The sequence below is a fragment of the Vicia villosa genome, unplaced genomic scaffold, assembly GCF_029867415.1.
Source record: "Vicia villosa cultivar HV-30 ecotype Madison, WI unplaced genomic scaffold, Vvil1.0 ctg.001104F_1_1, whole genome shotgun sequence".
Classification (NCBI taxonomy): Eukaryota; Viridiplantae; Streptophyta; class Magnoliopsida; order Fabales; family Fabaceae; genus Vicia; species Vicia villosa.
The window spans coordinates 320,338-342,941 of NW_026705481.1; the positions used below are offsets into that span (position 1 = coordinate 320,338).

At 33.9% G+C, this 22,604-nt stretch overlaps 3 protein-coding genes and 1 long non-coding RNA gene across 5 annotated transcripts; 2 read left to right on the top strand and 2 right to left on the bottom strand.

The window, feature by feature from the left end:
- Positions 1-2,266: 2,266 nt before the first annotated feature.
- On the bottom strand, positions 2,267-5,445 carry LOC131633289 (laccase-4-like). The gene is made up of 6 exons (XM_058904002.1): positions 5,324-5,445; positions 4,825-4,976; positions 4,402-4,646; positions 4,169-4,297; positions 3,136-4,056; positions 2,267-2,863 (listed from the first exon to the last, which is right to left on the bottom strand). Exons 1-6 carry the CDS (start codon positions 5,408-5,410, stop codon positions 2,733-2,735), a joined length of 1,665 nt encoding a protein of 554 aa, XP_058759985.1. The 5' UTR covers positions 5,411-5,445; the 3' UTR covers positions 2,267-2,732.
- Positions 5,446-6,302: 857 nt separating this feature from the next.
- LOC131633301 (uncharacterized) lies at positions 6,303-8,126 on the bottom strand. Its single transcript, XM_058904014.1, has 2 exons — positions 8,107-8,126; positions 6,303-6,843 (listed from the first exon to the last, which is right to left on the bottom strand). The coding sequence occupies exons 1-2, from the start codon at positions 8,124-8,126 to the stop codon at positions 6,318-6,320; spliced, it is 546 nt and encodes a 181-aa protein (XP_058759997.1). The 3' UTR covers positions 6,303-6,317.
- Positions 8,127-8,623: 497 nt separating this feature from the next.
- Positions 8,624-11,770, top strand: LOC131633291 (uncharacterized). Its single transcript, XR_009293279.1, has 4 exons — positions 8,624-9,030; positions 10,520-10,655; positions 10,748-10,877; positions 10,975-11,770. It is a non-coding gene; the product is annotated as an uncharacterized LOC131633291 (long non-coding RNA).
- A 7,877-nt stretch (positions 11,771-19,647) lies between these two features.
- Positions 19,648-22,576, top strand: LOC131633279 (uncharacterized protein At2g39920-like). Of its 2 annotated transcripts, XM_058903991.1 has the most exons (5): positions 19,648-19,817; positions 19,954-20,037; positions 20,277-20,721; positions 21,471-21,656; positions 22,135-22,576. In XM_058903991.1, exons 2-5 carry the CDS (start codon positions 19,974-19,976, stop codon positions 22,331-22,333), a joined length of 894 nt encoding a protein of 297 aa, XP_058759974.1. In that variant the 5' UTR covers positions 19,648-19,817; positions 19,954-19,973; the 3' UTR covers positions 22,334-22,576. The 2 variants fall into 2 exon arrangements, with proteins under 2 accessions (XP_058759974.1, XP_058759976.1); XM_058903993.1 differs by lacking the exon at positions 19,954-20,037.
- The last annotated feature ends 28 nt before the right edge of the window (positions 22,577-22,604 follow it).

The window sequence follows — 22,604 nt, forward strand, 5'->3', positions numbered from 1 at the left end:
TTGAAAGCATTTTGTCCCAATACAACTCATGCTTGGGAGAATGTGTACATGTTTGACCTATTTGGTCGGTTCGTCAAAAGTAGGTGTAGGATTGTAGCCCTGAGCCAACAAAGCACGCCCCAAATTAAAGCTCGCTCAACAAAACAAGGTCATGTTGAGTCAATCGATGGATCAATCTGATTGTGTCAATCCAAAACTAACATGGAGGGAATATTTTGATTAGGATACAATAGATAAGATATGTATGGCTAATTGATAACATTATGGTCCAAAATCTAGCAATAAATTTGAATTCCAATTACTAATAAAGTATGATTTCAATTAGCATTAAGATACCACCGTAATTAGTAACAGCCACTTTAAATGACTTTTGATTAGGGATGGCAATGGGCAGGGTATGGGTAGGGTACTTTAGTACCCATCCCCATACCCACGGTTAGAAAAAATCCCCGTACCCGAGCCCATACCCGTTTGGGTAGCAACTTTAGCACCCGTACCCGTGTCCTCTGGGTATGTAAGTACCCATGCCCGTACCCGTTACTCGCATTTCTAATAAAAAATAAATATATCAACTATAAAATATCATATCATTTTAAGTTTTTAGTAACATTTAAATGTTTTCAAAAAACTTATTGTTAACTTATGAAATAAACGAACACTTATGTTACATATGTAATGGTTTAACATCGATGTATTTTTGAAAATTGATAGACATTTATTTGAATATAATAATATAATTCAAAATATATAAATATATATGTTGTGCGGGTATGGGGCGGGTTGGGTACTAAGTTGCCCATACCCGCACCCATACCCACTTATTTAAGTGGGTAATTACCCGAGCCCGTGCCCGTACCCATTTATGTGGGTTTTTACCCTACCTATTATGGGTATTTTTGTGGGTACCCACTGGGGATGGGTCAAATTGCCATCCCTACTTTTGATGGGTCTCGAGTACAGAATGGATCATAGCTACTATATAAGGAGATGATAATCACAGAAAAGACGGACATAATTAACGAAATAGACTATTGAGATTTTATTTCTCTTTGTATTATTATTGCATCGTTATTTATGAAGTCATCATCTCAACCATAGAAATACAGATAATCATTCTACTTATAAGAGACAACGTCTTTCATTGTTAAAATTTGAAACATTTTTCCAGTGCAAACCCACAGGAGAGCACTTATGAAAGTTGTATATGTTAAATTTTTTCCTTGAATGTTTCACAAAGTTGATATTTCTCAATTAGCTTATTTAAATTTTATGTTTATTGCATGGTCGTGTAATGAGACTTACTTCGATTAATTTTTTAAGATTTTTGTTTTATTTAAAATATCAAATAAAAGTTTTTATTTAGCGTAAATAATCACATTGGATGTGTACTAGAATTAAATGTAGGTATTTCTTTCGGCCGAAATTTGAATTTTAGTTCCCCATTGCAAGAACCTAACCCCTTAGTGATACCACTTAAACAACAGTTAGTTTCTTGCAATCAACTACAAATAGTGATACAACTTTGAGTTTTATTTTAGCGAAACTAAGGCAATCAACTTAATTTTAGTTTTAAATAAATTATATTGACAATATCTCAATGCACCCCATAATACTTTTAGTTAGTTGGCGAAATTTCATTTTTGTCCCTCCGTTTTCGGAGGTGTATTGAATTGTTTCGTATGTGTATCTACGGAACCGTTTAAACAACGTTAAATAAAAAGAGTGTTTCCTGAAATACACTTTCGAAATTAGGAAGTATTTTTAAAAATATACATGGTGCGTGGGAAATTTCATGGGTGAAATGAGAGATTGTCATTTTGAATGTTAATTTGGTTATCTATCTTTAAAAATATTTATAAATCTGTAAATATGATCCTCGAATGATAAATAGTAAAAGTAATATTTTACAACTTGGAAGCATAATTTAACACTTATTGATGATAACAAGTTTTTACAATCTTAGATAAATATCAATTGTGATGGACCATATATGACTGAACAATGTAAATTACTTGTTTGATTGTAAAATAAGACTTTTTGTAATAGTATCTATAAGTAGCTTTTTTGGGTGTACAAGTACACATTATCATCTTTTACATTTACAAACTATCAATTGATGAATAACACTACATGATTTTGAAATGTTTAAATTATCATAAATACTTTTGGAGACCATGATGTGAATGAAATTATAAAGATTCTTTTTTTTATATACTTTAAACAAAAGCTAGTGAGATGATATGGAAATTTGATGCTTGAAGATAACCATGTTTTGATTTGCATGTGAATTCTTTTATGATAATAATTAAACAATGAAGGAAATGACTAACAACCAAGCGCCTGTAGCTCAGTGGATAGAGCGTTGCTTTCCTAAGCAGAAGGTCGTAGGTTCGACCCCTATCTGGCGCGATAACTTTTTTCTTCCCCCATATTTATGGCATTCTTAGGCAACCACACACATTGTAGTAACTGAAAATTCAAACTCATAAAGTTCAATCAACACAAAAATCACCTATCTTATCCTAAACTTCAAAATACAAACATCAATCAACACAAAAATCACCTATCTTATCCTAAACTTCAAAATACAAACAACCCAAATTGCATTGCTTTGTGCAACAATTTTTTTTTATTGCTTTCTACTACAAATACAAATTAAACAATTTAATATCTCCCAAACATGCTCTGAAATCATCTATCTATTGCATATAGTTTCTTCTGCATCAGAAACCCTAGCACTTTGGAAGATCTTTTGGTGGTGGAAGTATAGACTCATTGAAACCTCTCCCATTGTCTACTATAAATGCCATCTTAAGTCCCCATGTTGTATGCACTTCTAAATGGCAATGCAGAAACCAAACACCTTCACAATTCACACACAACACATGGTCAAAAAGTAAACAAAAATTTAATAGTTAGAAAGGACTCTAAAAACGGTTCGTGATCGCCAAAATGGTCATGACAAAACGGTTTTGACATATGCAGATATCAATATCGTTATCACTGTTTTTATATTAAATAACAAATTATGGTTAATTCACACCAGACGATCGCAATCAACATCACTACAACTGAAATCGTGAACGCGACGGTTTCCTAAAACCTAATAAAAGAAAAAAATGATTATTTTGTTACCTGGATTATCTGCTCTGAATCTGATTGCAACCCAACCATTATTTGGCACTGACAATGTGTTTCTTTCAACTGGATCAACAAGATTAAACCCTAGAGGATCCTTATCAGGGTCAAAATTTCCTAAACCTTGTCCAACAACAAAGAAATTATAGCCATGCAAATGAAACGGATGATTTTCCGGTGCCATCATTGCAGTGCCTTGAAGAACAACTTCAACACTTGAATTGAAATTCAGTCTGTAAACTCTTGTACCGTTCTCGGTATGAAGATTATCAGGTTGATTTGTTCCGGTGTAATCGAAAACCATAGGCGGATTCGCAGGAAAATCGTCTGTGAAAACTCCTTTGATATTGTAGTAATGTGCTTGAAGAAGTGATATAGTAGGCATGAGAAATGTAATGTTGTTAATAGCAGATACAAGCTTGTTGCCATTGGTGCATTTATCACATGGGTTAAGCCCAACTGTTATAGCAAATAGAAGGGAGTGATCAATGGTTGATGAAACTTTTGTAGGGTAGGTGTTTGAGTTAATGCTTCTGAGAGAATCTGTGAAGGTTTTTGTTATTGGAGTTGCATTAAGGGGAGGAATGTTTGTTAAGATTGTTTTGGTATAAGGCGGTGTTCCTTTGTAGTGAAGTGTAGCAGTTGAAGAAAGATTGTCAAAGCCGATTGGTGCGTCCATGAAAGGAGTTGTTGCTATTAAGTATTTGCCGAAAAGTTTGTTAGCGGTTAGAAGAACGTTTGTGGTTTGACCTGGACTTAGAAATATTGTGTCTGTTTCGAAAGGTTTGAGATATGATGCATCTGCTTCAACAACTGTTAGTTTATGGTCTGCGATTTTGAAGAATAGTTCGTCGTTCAAAGCTGCGTTTATGATGCGTAGGAGATAGGTCTTGCCGCTTTCAACGTGTAGAGTGTAACCTGCAAAAGTCGATAAAGGTCAATATTTCGAGAACGGTCTCAACAAGGTCTGTGACAGCAATTTGAGCGTTTGACTCTAATTCTGTGCAATATCAAGGATCACAATAAATACCCTGGGAAATGCAACCGGGAGCCGGTCCTGGATAACCGTTGATGGTATGAGCATCTGAAATATTTGGTGGCAGACCAGAATTTGTGGCCTGATTAACCACTGCTTCAACATCTGATTTCCACCATTCACCTATAACTCATACAAATCAAGGTTAACAAAAGGAACATAGTGCACAACTTCTAATTGCTAAAGTTTATGAAATAATTGCTACTTTGCAAATTGCTAAAACTTACCTAGAATGATTATCTTTTCTTTGTCAGGTTTAGGAAATGGATAAGGAATGCCTCTTTTAGGCAAAATGACAATAGCACCATGCACTGTGGCCCTTAGCCAAGTGATATGTGCATGCCATAGAAGTGTGCCTCTTTGACCTGTGAGGGTAAAGTTGTAGACAAAGCTTTGTCCTGTCTTAATAGGGCATTGTGTGACATATGCTGGCCCATCAGACCAACAAGTCCAAAGCTGTTTGATTCCATGCCTGTGATTACATCCAAGAATGATTAATCAAATGAAAATCTATGAGTGAAGACACAACACTAACGGTGACCAAACGCGTGTCTGACACCTGACACACCTTCAATCAGAAGTGTCAGTACTACATAGGTCAAAATACTTCACTGTCAATTATTTTGTCAGTTAAAAGAAGAAAATCTCACCAATGGATTGTAACTTCATGTTTAACATGGTTAGTGACCTTTACTATTAGAGTGTCATCCTCTCTTGCATACAAAGTTGGCCCTGGGAATTTTCCATTTACCGTGACAAAAGATTTTGTTGAACAAAGCTTTGTTTCATTCTTCAATACCACCTGTATGCATTCAGCAGCATGAAATGTTTTGTTTTCCCATATTTTGATAAAAACACGGTATTATGATAACGAGTTCTTTGAAAAAACTTGTTTAGAGTTTATTCAGCCTTATCTACTCACATAAGAATTTAGGAGTGGTAATAGGCTACGTTAAGGTTTGCAATGTCGTTCGAAAACGTTAAGCCTGACTCTGACTTATTACATCATAGACCCATTTTTAATGTCTACCCTATCCTTTTTGTCAGTAGCATATGAACTGTTATTTTGATAATGTTTTAATGCCAACCTTTACTGTCATATTTCGATTTAAATGAGCCTGCAAAGTTGAGAATAAGAAGTGTACTTACACTAAAATTGTAATGACGCACCGAGGATTGAACAAAGTGTGGAAATGAAAGAGCTATCATAAAAATCGCTAGAAAGTGTGGCTCCATTCTATTCAAGTTATTAATCTCCTCTTGTTTGAATAATAATTATGCAAGACCAAGCATATTAACATTATATAATGGAATAATTTGTGATGCTGTGTCGTTTTACGTATGGTAGGTGACTACTAAAAAATGCTAGCTATGCACATTTTGAAAAACTATACCAAGGTTTCTTGCATGCTACACAATGTTGTCCTTATCTGCCGTGTTCAATGTAAACCAGTGCTAATATTTTCATTTTCAGTGAATGGAAAAATACAGCTCAGCTAACAAATACTTGTTTTTCTCATTATCAATAGCATTTTTCTTGACTATATCTTTCTGTATGTGTAAATTTGAAGTGTTATTCTTCAAATATACACTGCTAGGAGATTGATTTACCTGTCAAATCATGTTTTAATAAAGATTCTGTACCATCAAATGGCACCAAAATGATTCAAATGTCTTATCTTTTTCAATTTGAATTTTCTAATTTGCTGCCTTTTTACTTCACTAAACTCACCTTATTAGGCCAAAATCAAAACTCACATTTTTCGCATTGTAAAAACATATTATATCTTTCCAATAAAATTAGTAGCTTAAAATTGAAGAGGTTGAATTGTTAACACTGCTAAAGAAGTTAATTAAGTCATAATTTTGTAATGGAGGCGGGGTTAACGTCTCTAACTGTTTTCTTGTATTGAATTAAATTATGAATCAAAACAATATGGTTGAAAATGATGTAACATCTTTCTTCTTTTTAATGTTAACAACAAAACTCATTACATAGCCATTTGTGCACAGATATGGTAGAAAGAAAGAAAAAAACAGAAAAATTAATGGTGAAACAAGATGTAATAATATAACAGAGAGTCAACTTTACATATATACATGAATTGCAAAGAAGCTTGAGGTTTGAATAAAATGATGTTAACTATGATGGTAGAACATTTCTTGATGCAGCTTCTACAGCACCTTCAATTTTATTAATGCAAGATTTATAGAGAAATCCTAGATAATCCACTAAATTATTCTCAGATACATCTTCTAGAGGATTAATCTCGAACGACCATTGAATAAGAGTTGATTCATCTCCATAATCAACTAGTTTTAGTGTGTTTACAGATCCATCCAAACCAACATTACTTGCTTCCATTCTATAAACATAGCTATGTGATGAAGAGTCCTTTGACACCAACCTCTCTTTGATCCATGACCTTTCTCCATCTTGTTGAGGAAACATGAAACCGGAAACTAACCTAACATAGCCTGGTTCGTCTTCATCTCCAGCTAAGGTAGTGCATCTTTCCACCATTGGCATCCATTGTGGAAGGTTCTTAGTTTGAGAAACTATGGTCCAAACTTTGTCAATTGGTGCACAAATTATGCCACTAATTGAACCATGCCATTTTCCATTTCCTATTTTAATAGCCTGCGAGATATGAATTAATGTTAAAGTACTATCATATATAAGTGTATAACAGAATGTACTAATAATGAATCATATCAGAACATATTTACATACCATGTTTATGTTTTGATTATAGTAATTGGGGCCTAATATAGCTTTTTACAATAAAATCCTTATTCTTATAATATATGAATGTGTCGCACGCTCGCGAAAAATGAAAAGAGTCGCCACCAATATATTTATCCCATAAGGGAAAGGAATATCAGAAAACCTAACAAAGGAAGGAACAGGGTCTTGCGACCAGAGAATCAAGGTACGGGAGTCGGTTACGCAAGGGGAAGGTATTAGCACCCCTCGCGCCCATCGTACTCGATGGTATCCACCTATGTTTGTTTCTATCTAAAGGGTGTGTACTATGTCTATGTCTAAATGCGAAATGAATGCAAAATGTAGGGAAAAGAAAGAATTGTACTCGCACGGGCCCTACCCCGCTGCCTACGTATCCTTTTCAGGAATCAGAGTTACCGTAGCTCGGCTAAAGATTTTCTGTTTGTTTTGTGTTTTTTAGTTGGGCGGCGCTAACGCTCGCGCTCTTGCATAAGGGATCGCCTAGGATGCAATAGAGCGGAGATAACATGCCCTTAGAAAGAAGAAAAAGAGAGATTGGTTTGTGTCTTTTAGGGTAATTCCATGGTGACAAGAACCTACTACAAGGCTTCGCACCACTTCCTTACTTTGTTTTAAATCTAAACATTTATTAGGTTTTTTGAAGTGTTTTTGGTTGGTGTTTTTTATGGGGATTTTAACTTTGTGACTTAGATCATACCAAAAAGAGTTTTGTTTTGCCTATTTAGAGAACGCACATCGAGGCCTACGCCACAATCGTTTCTCTAAATGGCGGTTAAGAAATACATCGAGGCCTCACACCTCAATCATTTCTTCTCCGCTAGGTAAAAGAGATACAAAAAGGAGTTCTTTTGTGAATATTTAGAGAATGCACATCGAGGCCTACGCCACAATCGTTTCTCTAAATAACGGTTAAGAAATACACCGAGGCTTCACACCTCAATCATTTCTTCTCCGCTAGGTAGGAAAGAACATACATCGAGGCCTACGCCTCAATCATTTCTTTTCTACCATGAAATAAAGCAACGGTATGATCTTCATCGATTTTTATTAAGTATTTTAAGATTGAAAAGAAAAGAATGAAAGAAGGGAACTATCCCTAAATTCTAGTCTAAGTTGTTCTAATTCCTATTTATGTACAAAAGGAATCTAAACTAGGCCAAAAATATGGCCAAAGTCAAGTAACAAAGTCACACAAAAAGTCATATAGAAATCAACATATAAATGGTACAAAAGCAATTCAAACATAAATGCAAAATTGACCTAAAAAATACCACTATTTTATGAGTCTTTGTGAAAGAACTTAAATGTCAAAAATAACCTAAAAGTGACTTAAAAATCTAACAAGTTTTATTGATTTTATGCGTCAACAATTACCTAAAATCTAATCAAAAGGATGGTTTTTATTACAATTATTACCTAAAAATCTAACCAAAATGTATGAGTATTGTGTTTTTATTACTAAGAAAAAATAATAAGAGAGAACCGTGTTGAAGATCTAAATTCTAATATGAAAATAAAATGGAGTCAGGGGGTGAAGAATGGCAAATGAGGCCCAATGTTTATTGTGTGATTTCTTGTATGCCAAAAGGAGTGTGAACGGGCCAAAGGGGGGTGTGAGTAAGAATTTTCATTCATGGCCCAAGGTTAGATTGATCCGGATTCATCATATTGCTTTCAAGTAAAAGGAATTAGAAATAAAACTGAAAATAGTTAAAGGAAAGGGGATTTAGGGTTCAGTAGTGACTATCCCGATCCCTTCCTCATACCTCCTTCTCCCTTAACCTCGCGACGGCGGCCATTAATCCTCCGATCGACCCTCTCGCCGCCGTGATAACCCTACCACCCCAAACTTATGCTCACCTCTTCCATCTCGCAACTCAGCGATTAGCTTAAATCCCAAATTACCACATCTAATCCACAACGTTCTAAAATCATTCAAAATCAAAACTAAATGAAGAGAAACCTGGAATTTCAGCGAGAGAAGGATCAAATGAATTCCGGAGGAGCTTCCAATCGTAGTTGGCGCAAGATGGAAATCGAAGTTCTCACGGAGTAGAAACCTTCAATCGGAGTCGACGCGGAGACGAAGGAGCCGCTGATGATTCAGGTAAAATCCTCTTCTTCCTCCTTCGGATTCCTCTATCTCTTCTTCTTCTACCTTCTATTTCTTTTGCTTTTTTTGATTCTTTATGAACTTCTGATTGAGAATTCGTGAGAGGGCGAATTGTTGTCGCTGATGAGTTGTTGAGTACAGAGATAAATTCGATGAAGGTGAGGAGTGAGGTCTAGCTCTGTTGTAGCAAAGCTTCAGAGGTTGAAGCTCTGCTCAACAATGGAGGTGAGCGTTTTGTGAGTGTGAGGGAAATGAAGGTGATGGTGAAGGTCGAGAGAGAATTTGAGAGAGAGTGATGTCGTGGATGAAAGGTGATGAAGTGGTGGAGAATGTTATGGTGTGTGAAAATGGCCTGTAAGAATGAATGGTTCAGAGAGACTATATAGGTGGCAGAGGGAGAATCTGAGCCATTGGATTGAATGAGGTTGGTTATGAATTGAAGGGCGGTGATTGAAGCTGAGCTGGCAATGCGGTTATTGTTAGTTGATTCTGTTTTTTCTGTTATGCAGGTTGTAGAAGTTAGTTAGCATTCTGTTAGGTAGTTTGGACTGTTATAGAAATTGGTTAGGAGCTGTTTTCTGTTATTGGTTATAGTCAGTTAAAAGTTGCTACAGGTGGTTAGAAAAGTCGGTTTAGATTCTGTTAGGTTAGTTGGAGATTGAGAATGAGGATTAAGAGTGATTTGAGGGAGAGGAAGTTAGTTAAATTCTGTTTTTGGTTGTTATAACTGTTAGAGGTAGTTATGTGGTTAGGATATTTGATTGTTGGTAACTGTTAGTGGAAAAGTTAGTTATGAGATTGTTTAGAGTTTGGACAGTTAGGAAACCTGGGAACTTGAGTGAAAACTGAAGGTTAGTTGGATAGGTTTGATGTTTAATGTGTGCCTTGCATTTTGAGCCAATCGATCTGTTTCGGTCTGACTTGGGATGCATCTACATGATGTGAATTGCTTTTATATATTTTCTGTACCACTGTTTCTTGAATTTTTCTTTGGATGGATGTGTATATGAAACTGTTATGAATTGTATTTGTATTTTTGAAATAAAACAAAGCTCAGATACATTTGTCAGCCTAGGAACTGGTTGTTGGGATTTCTGTTATCAGTTACTGATAGTGGGGACCATTGAAATGGATCTTTTAGGTTTTGAGGAATAGGATGAGATGGAAATTGATTATGGGTGAGATCATTTATGAATTATGGTTTAGTGTCTGTTATGTGAGGTATAGGGCTGAATGTATCTATTTGTGTGTATGCAAAACTGAGTGCAAAACTGGTTGAGTTTATTAATGGAATGTGCAGGTCTGATGAGTATTTCTAGAAGTCAATCACTACTCTGTTTTTTCTGTTATAGGTTTGGAAGGTGGGAAATTGTTAGGGATTGGACAGTGTTGATAATTTTCTTGAATCAGTATTTGCCTTTTCTGTTAGTATTTTTTGGCTTGAGTTAATATGAATGTGTGTTGGTTGTGAACTTTGATGCAGGGCTGATTTGATGGTGTTAATGATGGCGGATTCTCGATCTTGGATGTGCTGCGATATCTTGAGTAAGTGAAAGATTTGGTTCATGCGAGCTTCCACGAGATGAACGAAAGTTGCCTCTGATTGGAATGCAGTACAGGTATTGGCAACCGTCTTCTTTTCGGATTTTCTGTTAAGCTATGGTTAGCATTGGTAGAAATTGAAGTAAAACTGTTGGTGAATTGTTATTAGGAGCTAGATGTCGGTTATGTTAAGCTTGATGTTCAACCCCCTTTTTGGATAGTCTTGGTGCTGATTTTGAATTAAATAGGGCTGCAATGATTAGGAAGATGGCTTGGATTACTCGAGTTTTTATTGAATGGTATGGTTCATTTTGGCTTGGTGAATTGTATGGATTGTGTCCTTGTTTTTATTGAGTGTATGTGAAATGTGTATGTGATGTGAATTGGATGTTGCAGGTTGGTATTTGAACATGGTTTGGCCAGGAGCTAAAAGGTGAAGGAATACAAGAAATGGAAGCAGCAGCATGAGGGATGAATTGAAGGAATGGGGAGGAATTAGTTTTTTTTGTGTAAATTTGTGAATTTATGGGTTGTAATGTGAGGACATGTACTCGGATACGACTTGTATTTTGGTATGGCATTCTGTAATAAACAAGGCTTTGAATTGAAATGGCTTGAAATGTAGTGGTTTTATGACTTTGGCTTGTAATATATATTTGAAGTGTGTGGATTTGGATTTGGATGAGTACTTGAATGATGGTTCTTGTCTTATATTCAAATAAAATTTGAATTTTCCATCATTTGTTATTTTGAGTTTAAATCTCGAACTCGAACCGATCTACCAAACCTTCAACAAATTTAATCCATCCTTTTTGTGCACCAATTTGAACGAAGCCGCTTGATTACCTTAATGATCTCCACAATAGCCCATATCCTTCACTGAGAATTCCAAGCAGACATTAATTGACCTATACAATTCGCCCCACAAGTGGACACTAACAGAGCCCTGATTTATGAAGATAATGAGATCTTGTCCAATAGCATCCAACAGAGGAGTAGAAAAACCCAACTTCTTGTATTATAGATAGCAATAGAGAACTGTTACTCAACAAGACCCTTGATCCTACTACCTTGGATGTTTGTTTTGATGGATGCAATTATAAGGAAGTAAATTCTGATTCTTGATCCTTAATTCAGTGATCCTTGGTCCCGATGCCAATTAGTGATTAATGATGCATGATGTGTTAAATGACCTAGTGGAGGTATGCAGATGAAATGCGAAGCTAAAGCCAGTTAGAAATTAAAGGGTAGGACAAATTTGGGGTATGACAGAATGCAGCATCTATCTTGTACATTAATCGGGATATTCGAGGCAAAAATTTGTCATGATCATTGGATAAAAGACAAAACAAGTTTCTGGTGCTTTCATTTCAAGACTGATAACTCCAAAGACAGACTTAGATTTTCCCACCATTTTGTAGGTATTAAACATTTACATGCCTTATCAAAAAAAAAAAAAAACATTTACATGTTATTGTTAGGCTTAAGAATTTGTTTCATAGTGAATTAGCGTATATATTTTGTTGTTGTAGGCATATTCCACTAGATTATATTCTGGTCTCATCTGTTACGACCAAGGTAATTAAAACTTGACTGAACATTGAACCGGTATAGACTAGAGTCATACTTGTATTGAATAGGTTATATGATTTAGCACTAGTTCTTTATTACAAAGATTAATCACTTTTATTGCTTCCAATTTTTTTTATGAAAACCAGTTTGAGGAAGGGTTAAAGAATGTTAAAATCTTGTGGTTGATGTAAGAAAAATTATATTAGTGTGGTGCTTGTTTTAGGCAAAAGAATATTAGAAGAAAACACGTTTTTGTTTTAATGTTGTCAATTTTGTGAAAAGACAGTCCCGACTAAAAGAATTAAGTTTCATGTTGAAATATTATAAATTAAAGTGGAAAGTGTTAGTTAAAAATAGAAATCTCTACCGCGTTACTAAGAAAATCAAAATTTTGAATGGGTTAGAGTGAGACCTTCAATTGTGAGGCTCGTCAAATTCAATAGTATTAAATCGGCATTTCTTTTTAAGCTTTTATGATATTTTGTTTTTAAAAAAATTAAAAAAAACTTATGGTTTGGATATTCTGGTTGCTTGTACTGTGAGTGAGACTCTATACCTAGGAATGTAAATGGATATTCATGGGATGGATAATATGATATCTGCGTCCGCTTCGTTGGATAATATGATATACATATCTTTTTCATATTTGTTCGGTATCCACTAAACGGATAAACTATGGGTTTTAAGGTATCCTCGAATATTTACAGATATTCATGGATAATATTTTTTTTGAAAAAAAAAAGTATTTTTCAACTTCTTTTAAAGACTCAAGAAGTTAATATCACATAGCATCCATACAAATATCTTTTATTTTAACAATAAAATGTTATCACGTTAATTTCCTTCGTTTTCACATAAACATAATATCAATACATTTCATTTTTAACAAAAAATGAAAGATATTGTGATTGTGAGTTATGGTGAAAGAGAAGACAACGGATGAGTAAAAAGGAAGGCACTAGTTAGACATGGAAAGTGGTTGGTTGGACGGTGAAATTGTTGAACTGATGTATGGAGTACAAAAGAAGCTTAAATATAAAATGACCAATATAATTTGTATGAAATGTAAAAGGTTTTTTTTCAAAGAAAATTTCAAAAAAAAAAAAAAAAAGAAGCTTAAATATAAAATGACCAATATAATTTATATGAGAAGACTAGTTTTTTAGAAGATGAAAAAGACAGAGTATAATAAACTACTTCCTCCGTCCCATAATGAGTGACTCAACCCACCATTTTACACAGATTAAAGAAAGTGTAAAAAATTAAGAAAGATAATATTATTTTTATTATAGTATCCTTATCATGTATTGAGAATGGTGAACTTTATAATAATTAGAGGGTAAAATTGGAAAAGGTGTATTGGAAATTGAAGTAGATCATTCATTTTGGGACATCATTTTATTCCAAATGGGTCACTCATTGTGAGACGGAGGGAGTAATATTTCAGTAATTCTTATAATTTATTAATGGACATGGATATCTGCAAGCATGGATATCATTAAACTCGTATGCATATCCATTTCTAAATGGGTATTTAAATATCCATTTATTTTATCCTCAGATATCTATTAAGATATTCGCCCCGTACCCATGACGAATTTCATCTGCGGGTATGGAACTATTTGCTATCTTAATCTCTCATTGAGTTTGAGAATAAAAACCTAACTTTAAGTGGGTGGTTGTGTAGTGTTGGCCTTCGAGATGTATGTCTCGCTTGGTTGGCATGAAGAATTACTCAAAATAGATCCTCTTGAGGGTAATGTTGTCTAATGATTAATTTATTACCGACGACTATACTTTCAAATAGGATTCATGACTCTGGGAACCATATCTAGAACCTTCGAGTCGATGGTTGTGTAGTGTTGGCCTTCAAGATGTATGTTTCTCTTGGTTGATGTGACAACCTCGCCTAAAGTATATCCTCTTAAGCTATTATTGTCTAATGAGTAATTCGTTATCGACGACAATATTTTCAAATAGGGTCCGTGACTCTAGGATCCATTTATCAAAAACTTTATAGCCAGGCTTTATGAGTGGTTTGGATAGAGAAACTTAGAACTATCCTATCGTAAGAAGTCTTCTCATATAGGTTATTCTGTTGATAATTACCCATACTATCCCAAATCCATACATCATTGAACCCTCACATGACATTGCATTGCACCCATGCATGGCATGACTTTGTATTTCCATAAAAATCTTTTATCATATCAAAAAACTCATGGATCCATATTCATAAGAATGCATGCCTATTTTCCAAAGCAAAAAAAAATCATTCCATTTTTTCCATCCTCGATAACATCAAGCAGTTAACAAAGTAAGTTGATTTCCCAGCACTCTTATGGAACACGCAGTAATTCCAAGAGAAAATGGAAAACTTAGAACAAGGACAAAAAAATTTGAGAGAACCTGTTGATACACTCAGAGGCACAATGAATAATGCCTTAGAGGATTTACAAGCTATAGCAAGTAAAATGGACGAGGAAGACCAGTCGCAACCAACTATGCATGCAAAAACTGCTACCTCTTCATTCCTATCAGGTTTCTCCATGGGACCCCTGCAAATTCAAAGGGAGAGCGTTCAATTCCCACCTTTTGGTCTATCATAGGGTTATCTTTCCCAAATGTCGCCAATAGTGGTCCATCTACTCAGCAGCCCGTGCAGATCTCGATAATCATTAAGGCGCATCTCGCCGGTTATTCGGCACACCAAGGTCCCTCTAAGGACCCTCGTCTTTCATACCACATATATGGTCCCCAATACACCCATCCAAAGGTAATAGTCGAGAATGATGAATCTAAAAAAAAAATTATTAGGGTTTGGAGAAGAGGTTAAAAGTCACTGATGGACATGAATTAGTCGACCTAAATGTTATGAACATGGGCTTGGTCCCTGATGTGACCATCCCTCAAAAATTCAAAGTCTCCAACTTTGAAATGTACAAAGGCCTCAGCTATCCTAATAATAATTTGGCAAAGTATTTTAAAAAATGACGCCTTAAGCTCATAACGGCAAGCTAATGATTCATTGTTTCCAAGATATCCTGATTGCGGCATCGCTGAAGTGGTACATGAATCTTGAGAAGAGTAAGATCCAGTCATGGAGGGACCTGGCAGAAGCCTTAGTAAAATAATAAAAGTACAACATGGACATGGCTCCAGATAAAAGGCAATTGCAAAACATGACTAATAAGGATAAGGAATCTTTCAAAGGATACACTCTGCGTTGGAGAGAAATATTTTCTGAAGTGGAGCCACCCCTAGTTAAACGATAGTTGTTTGACATGTTTATAGATACCTTTCAATCTCCTTTCTATGAAAAAGTTATTCGAAGTGTGTCATCAAGATTTTTAGATTTGGTGACCATAGGAGAAAGAATCGAACTTGGGCTGAAGAGCGGGAAAATTCCAAGTGCTATTGGGGAATCAAGTGGTGTGAAAAATTTCCCTCGTAACTTCCAAAAGAAGAAAGAGGGAGAGACAAACACCTTCATGATCAGAGGTGGAAAATCGTATTATCCATATGTAGCGACACTCGCACCCATTCACCAACTACAGTCAGCGTCCGCCAATCCTCAATATCGAAACCATAATCATAATAGTTTAGGCTTTGGAGTAATCTGAAAAGAAGGAATGCCCCCATTGACCCAATTCCTACACCATATAGTCAACTCCTATCACGTTTTATTCAAAGCTCATTGGTGGTTCCCCGACCTCTTAAGCCTTTTCTATCACTGTCCTCCCCTGGTATGACCTAACTGTCAAATGTGAATATCATGATGAATCAGTGAGGCACTCAACAGGGGACTATATAGCTTTTAAGTCCAAAGTACAAAATTTTATTGATAGTAGGTGCTTAACCTTTAATGAAGGAGACTCATTAGTGAGCGGTAACCCCTCGCCCGGGTGAGTACGAAGACTTTGGGAAGCAACTCCTAAAGCCAGTGGATCAGACAGGAAAGCTCATCCTCGAAGTTGATGATTATTAGGCCACTTTATCATCTTCATTTGTAATTTCCTTATTTATTAAGTGTTGTTTGCTTTTAAACTTGTTGCTTTTTGAACGGTAATATTAATGAAATGAGCATGTATCTTTTGAATGAATCATTTAGTGTTCACTTCTTTCTATTTCCTTTTTATCGAAAAAAACAATATTAATATTTATCCACCTCACTTTCCTTTTTCAAATTTTGTTTAAGTGAGGATTGGATGGAGGATGATGTAAACAAAATACCTAAAATTGCTAAAGTATGCTTTTTAATAAAACCTTGTAGACGATGTAAGGGATTGTTTCAATTCCCAAACATTAAGGAGTTAAGGAGATTTAATCCCTAGTCAACCATTTTGAGCTTAGAAGATTGGTGTTTCTTTCTGGATAAAAAAAACCCTTAATCTTAACCAGAGGCAGATAGTTTTTCATTTGATTTGACTAGGCATTCAAAATTCAAGATAATCATCACATCTATATACCTCATAATAAGGGTTCAATCACATCTTCTTCCTTACACACGTCATGAAGTGTCAAAGAAGTAGTGAAAACTCAAAAGCTCATAGTGATTGTTCCTCACTAACCATTAACATGGTAGTCACGGCCCTTGTCCAAACCAACAAGAAGAACAAATTTGATGGAAATTTGATGAAAATCGAGGAAAAAAATAAAAAAGCAAAAAAATTGAAAAGAAGGGTCAACAAAATCCTTAACAAAAAAAGAATAAAATTAGGTGTCTACCATATAAAAAAAAAAAGGCAAATAGAAAATAGGTGACTGTCACCTCAAACAAAAAAATCTCATAAATTGTTGTGTCATCATATATTCACCTTTACACCTTTTAAATTCTCTTGGAAATTGAATGCGGGTGTCGAATTAATTGAACATAGGAATGGTGATCATCAGAAGGAGAACGGACTGGGTTAAAATTAAAAATATGTTCCTTATATCCTTTTGTTTTAAAAATCGTGAATCACGTCACATTACAACCTTCAAAAGGCCTAATTGATGCAATGTTTATTTTGAAAACATACTCCAACAAGATTGTGATAATCTGACCCCAAAGATACTTACTAATCATCTTCAAATCATATTATGCGCTCACATTACTATTTTCACATTATAAACGTCAAAATCAACGTTGCATTCTGACCAGTGATCCATTCATTGTACATCACAACATTATCTCAATAAATAGCGTTGATTTTAAAATCTGCATGAACATTGCATCAGAATTACCATTTTAAATGAACGGTTTTATTTGCAAGTTAGTATTTAGAGTAAAAACAATATGCTTTGATTTAATCATTGAGTTTTCTCGTAAATGTTATAGTCCACAACTTAGTTCAATAAAGCTCGCTTGAGTGTAGGGGTGTGCATGGTTGGTTATTTTCAAAAACCAAACCATAACCATTTTAAAACCATTTAAATGGTTTGGATTTATAACCATGACCACATTTTAATCAAAACTGGTTATAAAACCGGTTATAAATTTGGTTATGATTATATAACCGGTTTTTTAAAAAAATCCAATTTTTTTTAAAAAAAATTTATTATTATTTTTTTTTCAAAAAAATATATTTTATTTTGAGAATTAAAATATTTGGATTTGGATAATAACCGGATTATAACCGAATCCAAAATAATTTAACCGGTTAATAACCATTTAATTATATCCGGATTATATGAATGGATAACTAAACCGGTTAATAACCATTCAATTATATCCGGATATTTAAAAGTGGTTTAGGTTTGGTTATGGATTTGGACATAAAAACCGGATATTTTGCACACCCCTACTTGAGTGAAGACTTAAACCAGTATTGGGAGGCGTTTGTTGAATAATACAATATGTATATGTTAATCTTTTATATATGATTATCTGGTTTAACCTATTTTATATTACACTGAATGGCTAAAATATATTTGTAACTCGAGTCCATTGCAGTGTTTGATGATGTTGTGTACTTGATAGAGCATTAGGAGAATTTTCTTTATAACACTTTTTATTATTCTGTAGTTGTAGTAGCAATATTGGGAATCAAGTATTGGTGGTTCAGATTTTGCAACACATGGCAAAAAATTTGGGAATCAAGTATTGGTGGTCCAGTTTTTTTGTGACAGCAAATTTTCTAGTACGAGAATCCTTATTAGTTTGTTAGAGCATCTCCAATGGTGCAACCCATTTTTGGGTTCTTTATGGGTCCCACTAGCCACATCATCTTAAAATAATTTTTATAATTTTTATTTTAATTGTATAATTCTAAAAAGTTATTATTGGGCCCACAACTTTACCTCATAAACTAATTTGATTGGGTACCACAATTTTTTCATAGTTGCATTGCAATGCAATGGTACTATGATGTGGCATGTCTAGGTGGAGAACTTATTAGAAGGAACTACCATTGGAGATGGTCTTAAAGCTGGCAAAAAATTGTTTTGATCCATTTATGATATTCTGGCTTCATGTGAGAATGTTTAACACTAGTAATGACTTTAAATTTTGTTGTTGAGTGAAAATGTGTGTAGTGTAGTAAAGTTAATACATGGAAATTCATACAAGAAAAGGCCAATCAATATATGTGATCAAAATATAATTCGATTTGCAGTTTCTCTGTCTCTGTTGAATGATGAATACATGATGTGATTGCGTTTGGAAGGGAACCTCTCTGATTGCACCAAGTGGATTGGAGAAATGTGGATTATTCATGCATTATTTATAAATTACATAGGACTTATAGAATCTAGAATCTAGACACTATTTTCCTTTGCCCCACCATTGGAGCCTTGCCAAATGGCTCTATCTAGAGAGTGACATTGTGTCATATATATTATTATTTTTTTAATCTTAGATCTATTTTATATTAGTGATATCATTTCCGGATAATGATTAGCATTTTTAAAGATTAAGTCAATATTTATATAGTTTTAGAGAAAAAAATAGTAAAATTTAGTTGAATGATTCAATAAAGAGGAGAAAATTGAAGGTTGACGAATGACTCAGTCTACTAATTTATATAAATTAAAAAAAAATTTATAAAAATAAGAGAGAATAATATTTTTACTATAATACGCTTATCATGTATTAAAAATGTTAAAAAATTTATTAATTAAATAATAGAATTGAAAAAATATATTGAAAATGAAATAAATCATTCATTTTAAAATATTATTTTATTCCAAATGAATTTTTCATTATGAAACTCAAGAAGGAGTATAGTTTACGAGATATCGTACACACATAATAATTGAATTTACTTAACCAGACAAAATCGATTTCATTGTTCAATAACTTAAATAACTTAAATAGTAATCTTTTATGAAAGAATATACATTTAATAAATTAAGATTGAAAATTAATTTTTTAATAAATAATCACCCTTAGCACTATGAAAACATATTCAACTTTTTAAATTTAAAATATGTTACTCTCCAATCATAGAGAAGCACGTTAAATTAAAATGCTTAGCTGTAAGTTATTCTATTTAGTACATCTTCTTTCATCCATGATTCACTTTGTCACATCATCACCATAATAATTATGATGTATGTCCTATGTGTTCTTTTCTCTCACAACAACCTTCCCAAATCACCGGCCTAACTCCACATGTTCACAAATGGTTACCTTGTTCATGTTGTTTTAGAATGCTTATTGGGACAATAAAACAAACACTTTCCGGGTCAGTTTCTGCTCTTTTTTGTTTCAACTTTTTTAGAGCAATTCAATTTGTTTGCTATGGTGTTGGGTGATTATGATGTGAAGTCATGTAATTAGGTACTTTTTTTCATTGAAACACTTGTTTGATCCTGAAATAGATTTAGGGTGGAGTGTTATTATGTCTGCTTATGGCCATCAAATGGAGCATTCTTATTCTACAAGGAGTCTCTCTGCTGCTTCTGGTATGATCAATCAAGAATTATTATCACCTATATGGAAGATTCTGCTCATAATGAAATTGAAAATTCTCGATCATGTTAATCGAGTCTGCGAATTGATCTCGAAATGAATAACAAGATCGAGAAATTTTATGTTCAACTAATTGACCTTGAATTATTATAGCTACTATATCTTTTGTTAACTTCAAGTTAATATTTTGGTTTAATTATGATGATTATTTTGTTGTTGTTTTTTGTCTCAGAGATGAGGAGTAGTTTTGTGCTAGAATCTGGATTCTACATCACATCATTTTCTGCAACAATCTTCATTGCTGGATTTGCTACTCTTGGACTTCTATTAATCACTCTATTGGTTTCAATGGCAATGATGCTACAATCTTGTCAAAATAACAGTGCTGGAATTCTTGAGCTTAGGAATATAAATGATGACTATAGTTATTGCAAAATTCATTCTCTGCATGCTCAGCTCAATCATTTGGAAGAACAGAATGTTCCTAATGTTTGTAAGGACCTAGCTGTACAGTATATCAAAGGCGGTCAATATGCTAGAGACTTGGATTTAACCAAATCTGTGATTGAGGATTACTTCAATGGTGTTAAACCATCAGAGGATGGTTTTGATGTGGTGTTGATTGACATAGATGGCATTTTTCCATTGAGTCCTCATTCTTCCAATTTGTTTCAAAGGTAATTTTATAATGTAAGATTTGGTCAAGTTTATGTGATTTGGATTTCACAGCGTTACAAAATCATGACCGCTTGATTTGTCTTACTGTGTTGTTTTCTTACTGCAAGTAATTTGATCCGGGTTTTGCAATAGTAAAAGCAATTTTACTTGTCTCTTTTATCATAAGTACATTTTGCCACTTCGAAGATGTTATTTCATATAGAAAATTTTGAAGTAACTTGTACACTCAATCTTCATGAGTATCCGAGATTGAGTATATTTCAATTGGTTTGAACTAATGGTTACATAAATTAAAGGTGTTATAAGAGTAGGATTCAAACATTTCATGTAGGAGAAAAAAATAACAGAGTAGGATTCAAACATTTCATGTAGGAGAAAAAAAATACTAACATAATAATTAATATATAATAGTTTGTCTACCTTAAGGAAAAAAAAAAAAAAAACATCATGAACTTTGTTTATTGTATTAGCAGATCTAAGCCATTTATGTACCCTGGATAACGTAAAATATAGATAAATGTGTAGGCCAGCTTGAATTTTGGTGTCTAAATTTGGCTGATATAAATGGTTTGTTACTCCAACTTGCATTAGTTTATTAGTTATTTCTTATTTCTTGCTATAAAATCTCAAATGTAATTATTATATATTTTTTATGTAGCTAATCCAGCTTGATGCTAATCCGTATGTATTATATTATTAGCAGTAACTTGACAAGGTTTTGTTTTGATGTTGGATTTCATTATAACAGCATTAGCAATTGTATCTTAGAAGCAAAAAAGTTAAAGCGCATGGCTGTGTTAAGATTATACATCAACCTTCAAGCTAGTGGTTGGCCTATAATCTTGTTCTCAAGAGAGCCAGTAAAAGACCAAAATGTCACCATCGATCATCTTGTCTCTGCTGGATTTAGAGGCTGGTCTTCATTGATGATGAGGTATTAAGTTCCACCCATGTATCCTAGATAATGGTTCAACAAAAATCACAAATGTAGTTTTTAAGATACCTTATTCTTTGCTTTAGTTTGAGAATATATTTTCAGTTTAGTTTACACTTTATTAAAAATTTGTTTTCACTATTTTTTTTTCTCTTCTGTTTCTACATGAAGAAAACTAATTGACTATATAATTAACTACTATGCATTCAACTTGATTATATAGTGGATATTTGGACTCACACTGAAATTGTCAAAATCACATTGAGCTATCGTAAATTTGGCAAAAACTACAGTTTAAAGTTTCAGCTAAACTAGGTACCACAGTGATTTTGCAAAACTTTAACTCATCCAGAAAGTATCTTTTGACATGATATGTTTATATTGCCATTGACATGTTTAAATTGCAACACTTTGGACCAAACATACACATTATGTAAGAATCACATCTTAAGCCACCAACGATGTTCTATATTTGCAGAGAAGGTGAAAATTCTACCAAAACGAACGAGTATATTTCTACGCAAAGGAATGCGATACAGACAAAGGGCTTCCAAATAATAAGCATCATAAGCAGTCATGTGGATATTTTGAGTGCTGCATATGAAGATGCAGGAATGCGAAAGTTTTTGCTACCAGACCCTATATGTGACATGTTTGAGCATCAAATGAAAGCATAGATGCTGAATATTTGTTTCATCCTACAGGACTACAGAGTTTTTGGTATTTTTGTAAATTAAGAAACTATATGTAGCTTGCTCTGTTCATATCTATCATTTGTAAATTTGATTTTACATTATAAAGTGCAGTTCACATAATTCAAATTTCTGTAAAAGAGACCCAATCACACACACAAAAAATCTGTATTTGAGCTTCATTAAGATATGGGCTCAACCTCAACTACAATTCAACAAAGTTCTCTATACTATCTATCTCTACAGAACAATATGA

Excerpts from the sequence above, each read along its gene's own strand:
- LOC131633289 (XM_058904002.1), bottom strand. The coding sequence starts at position 5,410 with ATGGAGCCACACTTTCTAGCGATTTTTATGATAGCTCTTTCATTTCCA. Across the intron at positions 4,977-5,323 it reads TGCGTCATTACAATTTTAGT|GTGGTATTGAAGAATGAAAC; the intron begins GTAAGTACACTT and ends GAATGCATACAG. Across the intron at positions 4,057-4,168 it reads TCCCGGTTGCATTTCCCAGG|GTTACACTCTACACGTTGAA; the intron begins GTATTTATTGTG and ends CGACTTTTGCAG.
- LOC131633301 (XM_058904014.1), bottom strand. The coding sequence starts at position 8,126 with ATGACTTTTTGTGTGACTTT. Across the intron at positions 6,844-8,106 it reads ATGACTTTTTGTGTGACTTT|TACTTTAACATTAATTCATA; the intron begins GTTACTTGACTT and ends TATATATGATAG.
- LOC131633279 (XM_058903991.1), top strand. The coding sequence starts at position 19,974 with ATGTCTGCTTATGGCCATCAAATGGAGCATTCTTATTCTACAAGGAGT. Across the intron at positions 20,722-21,470 it reads TCTTCCAATTTGTTTCAAAG|CATTAGCAATTGTATCTTAG; the intron begins GTAATTTTATAA and ends TCATTATAACAG. Across the intron at positions 21,657-22,134 it reads TGGTCTTCATTGATGATGAG|AGAAGGTGAAAATTCTACCA; the intron begins GTATTAAGTTCC and ends CTATATTTGCAG.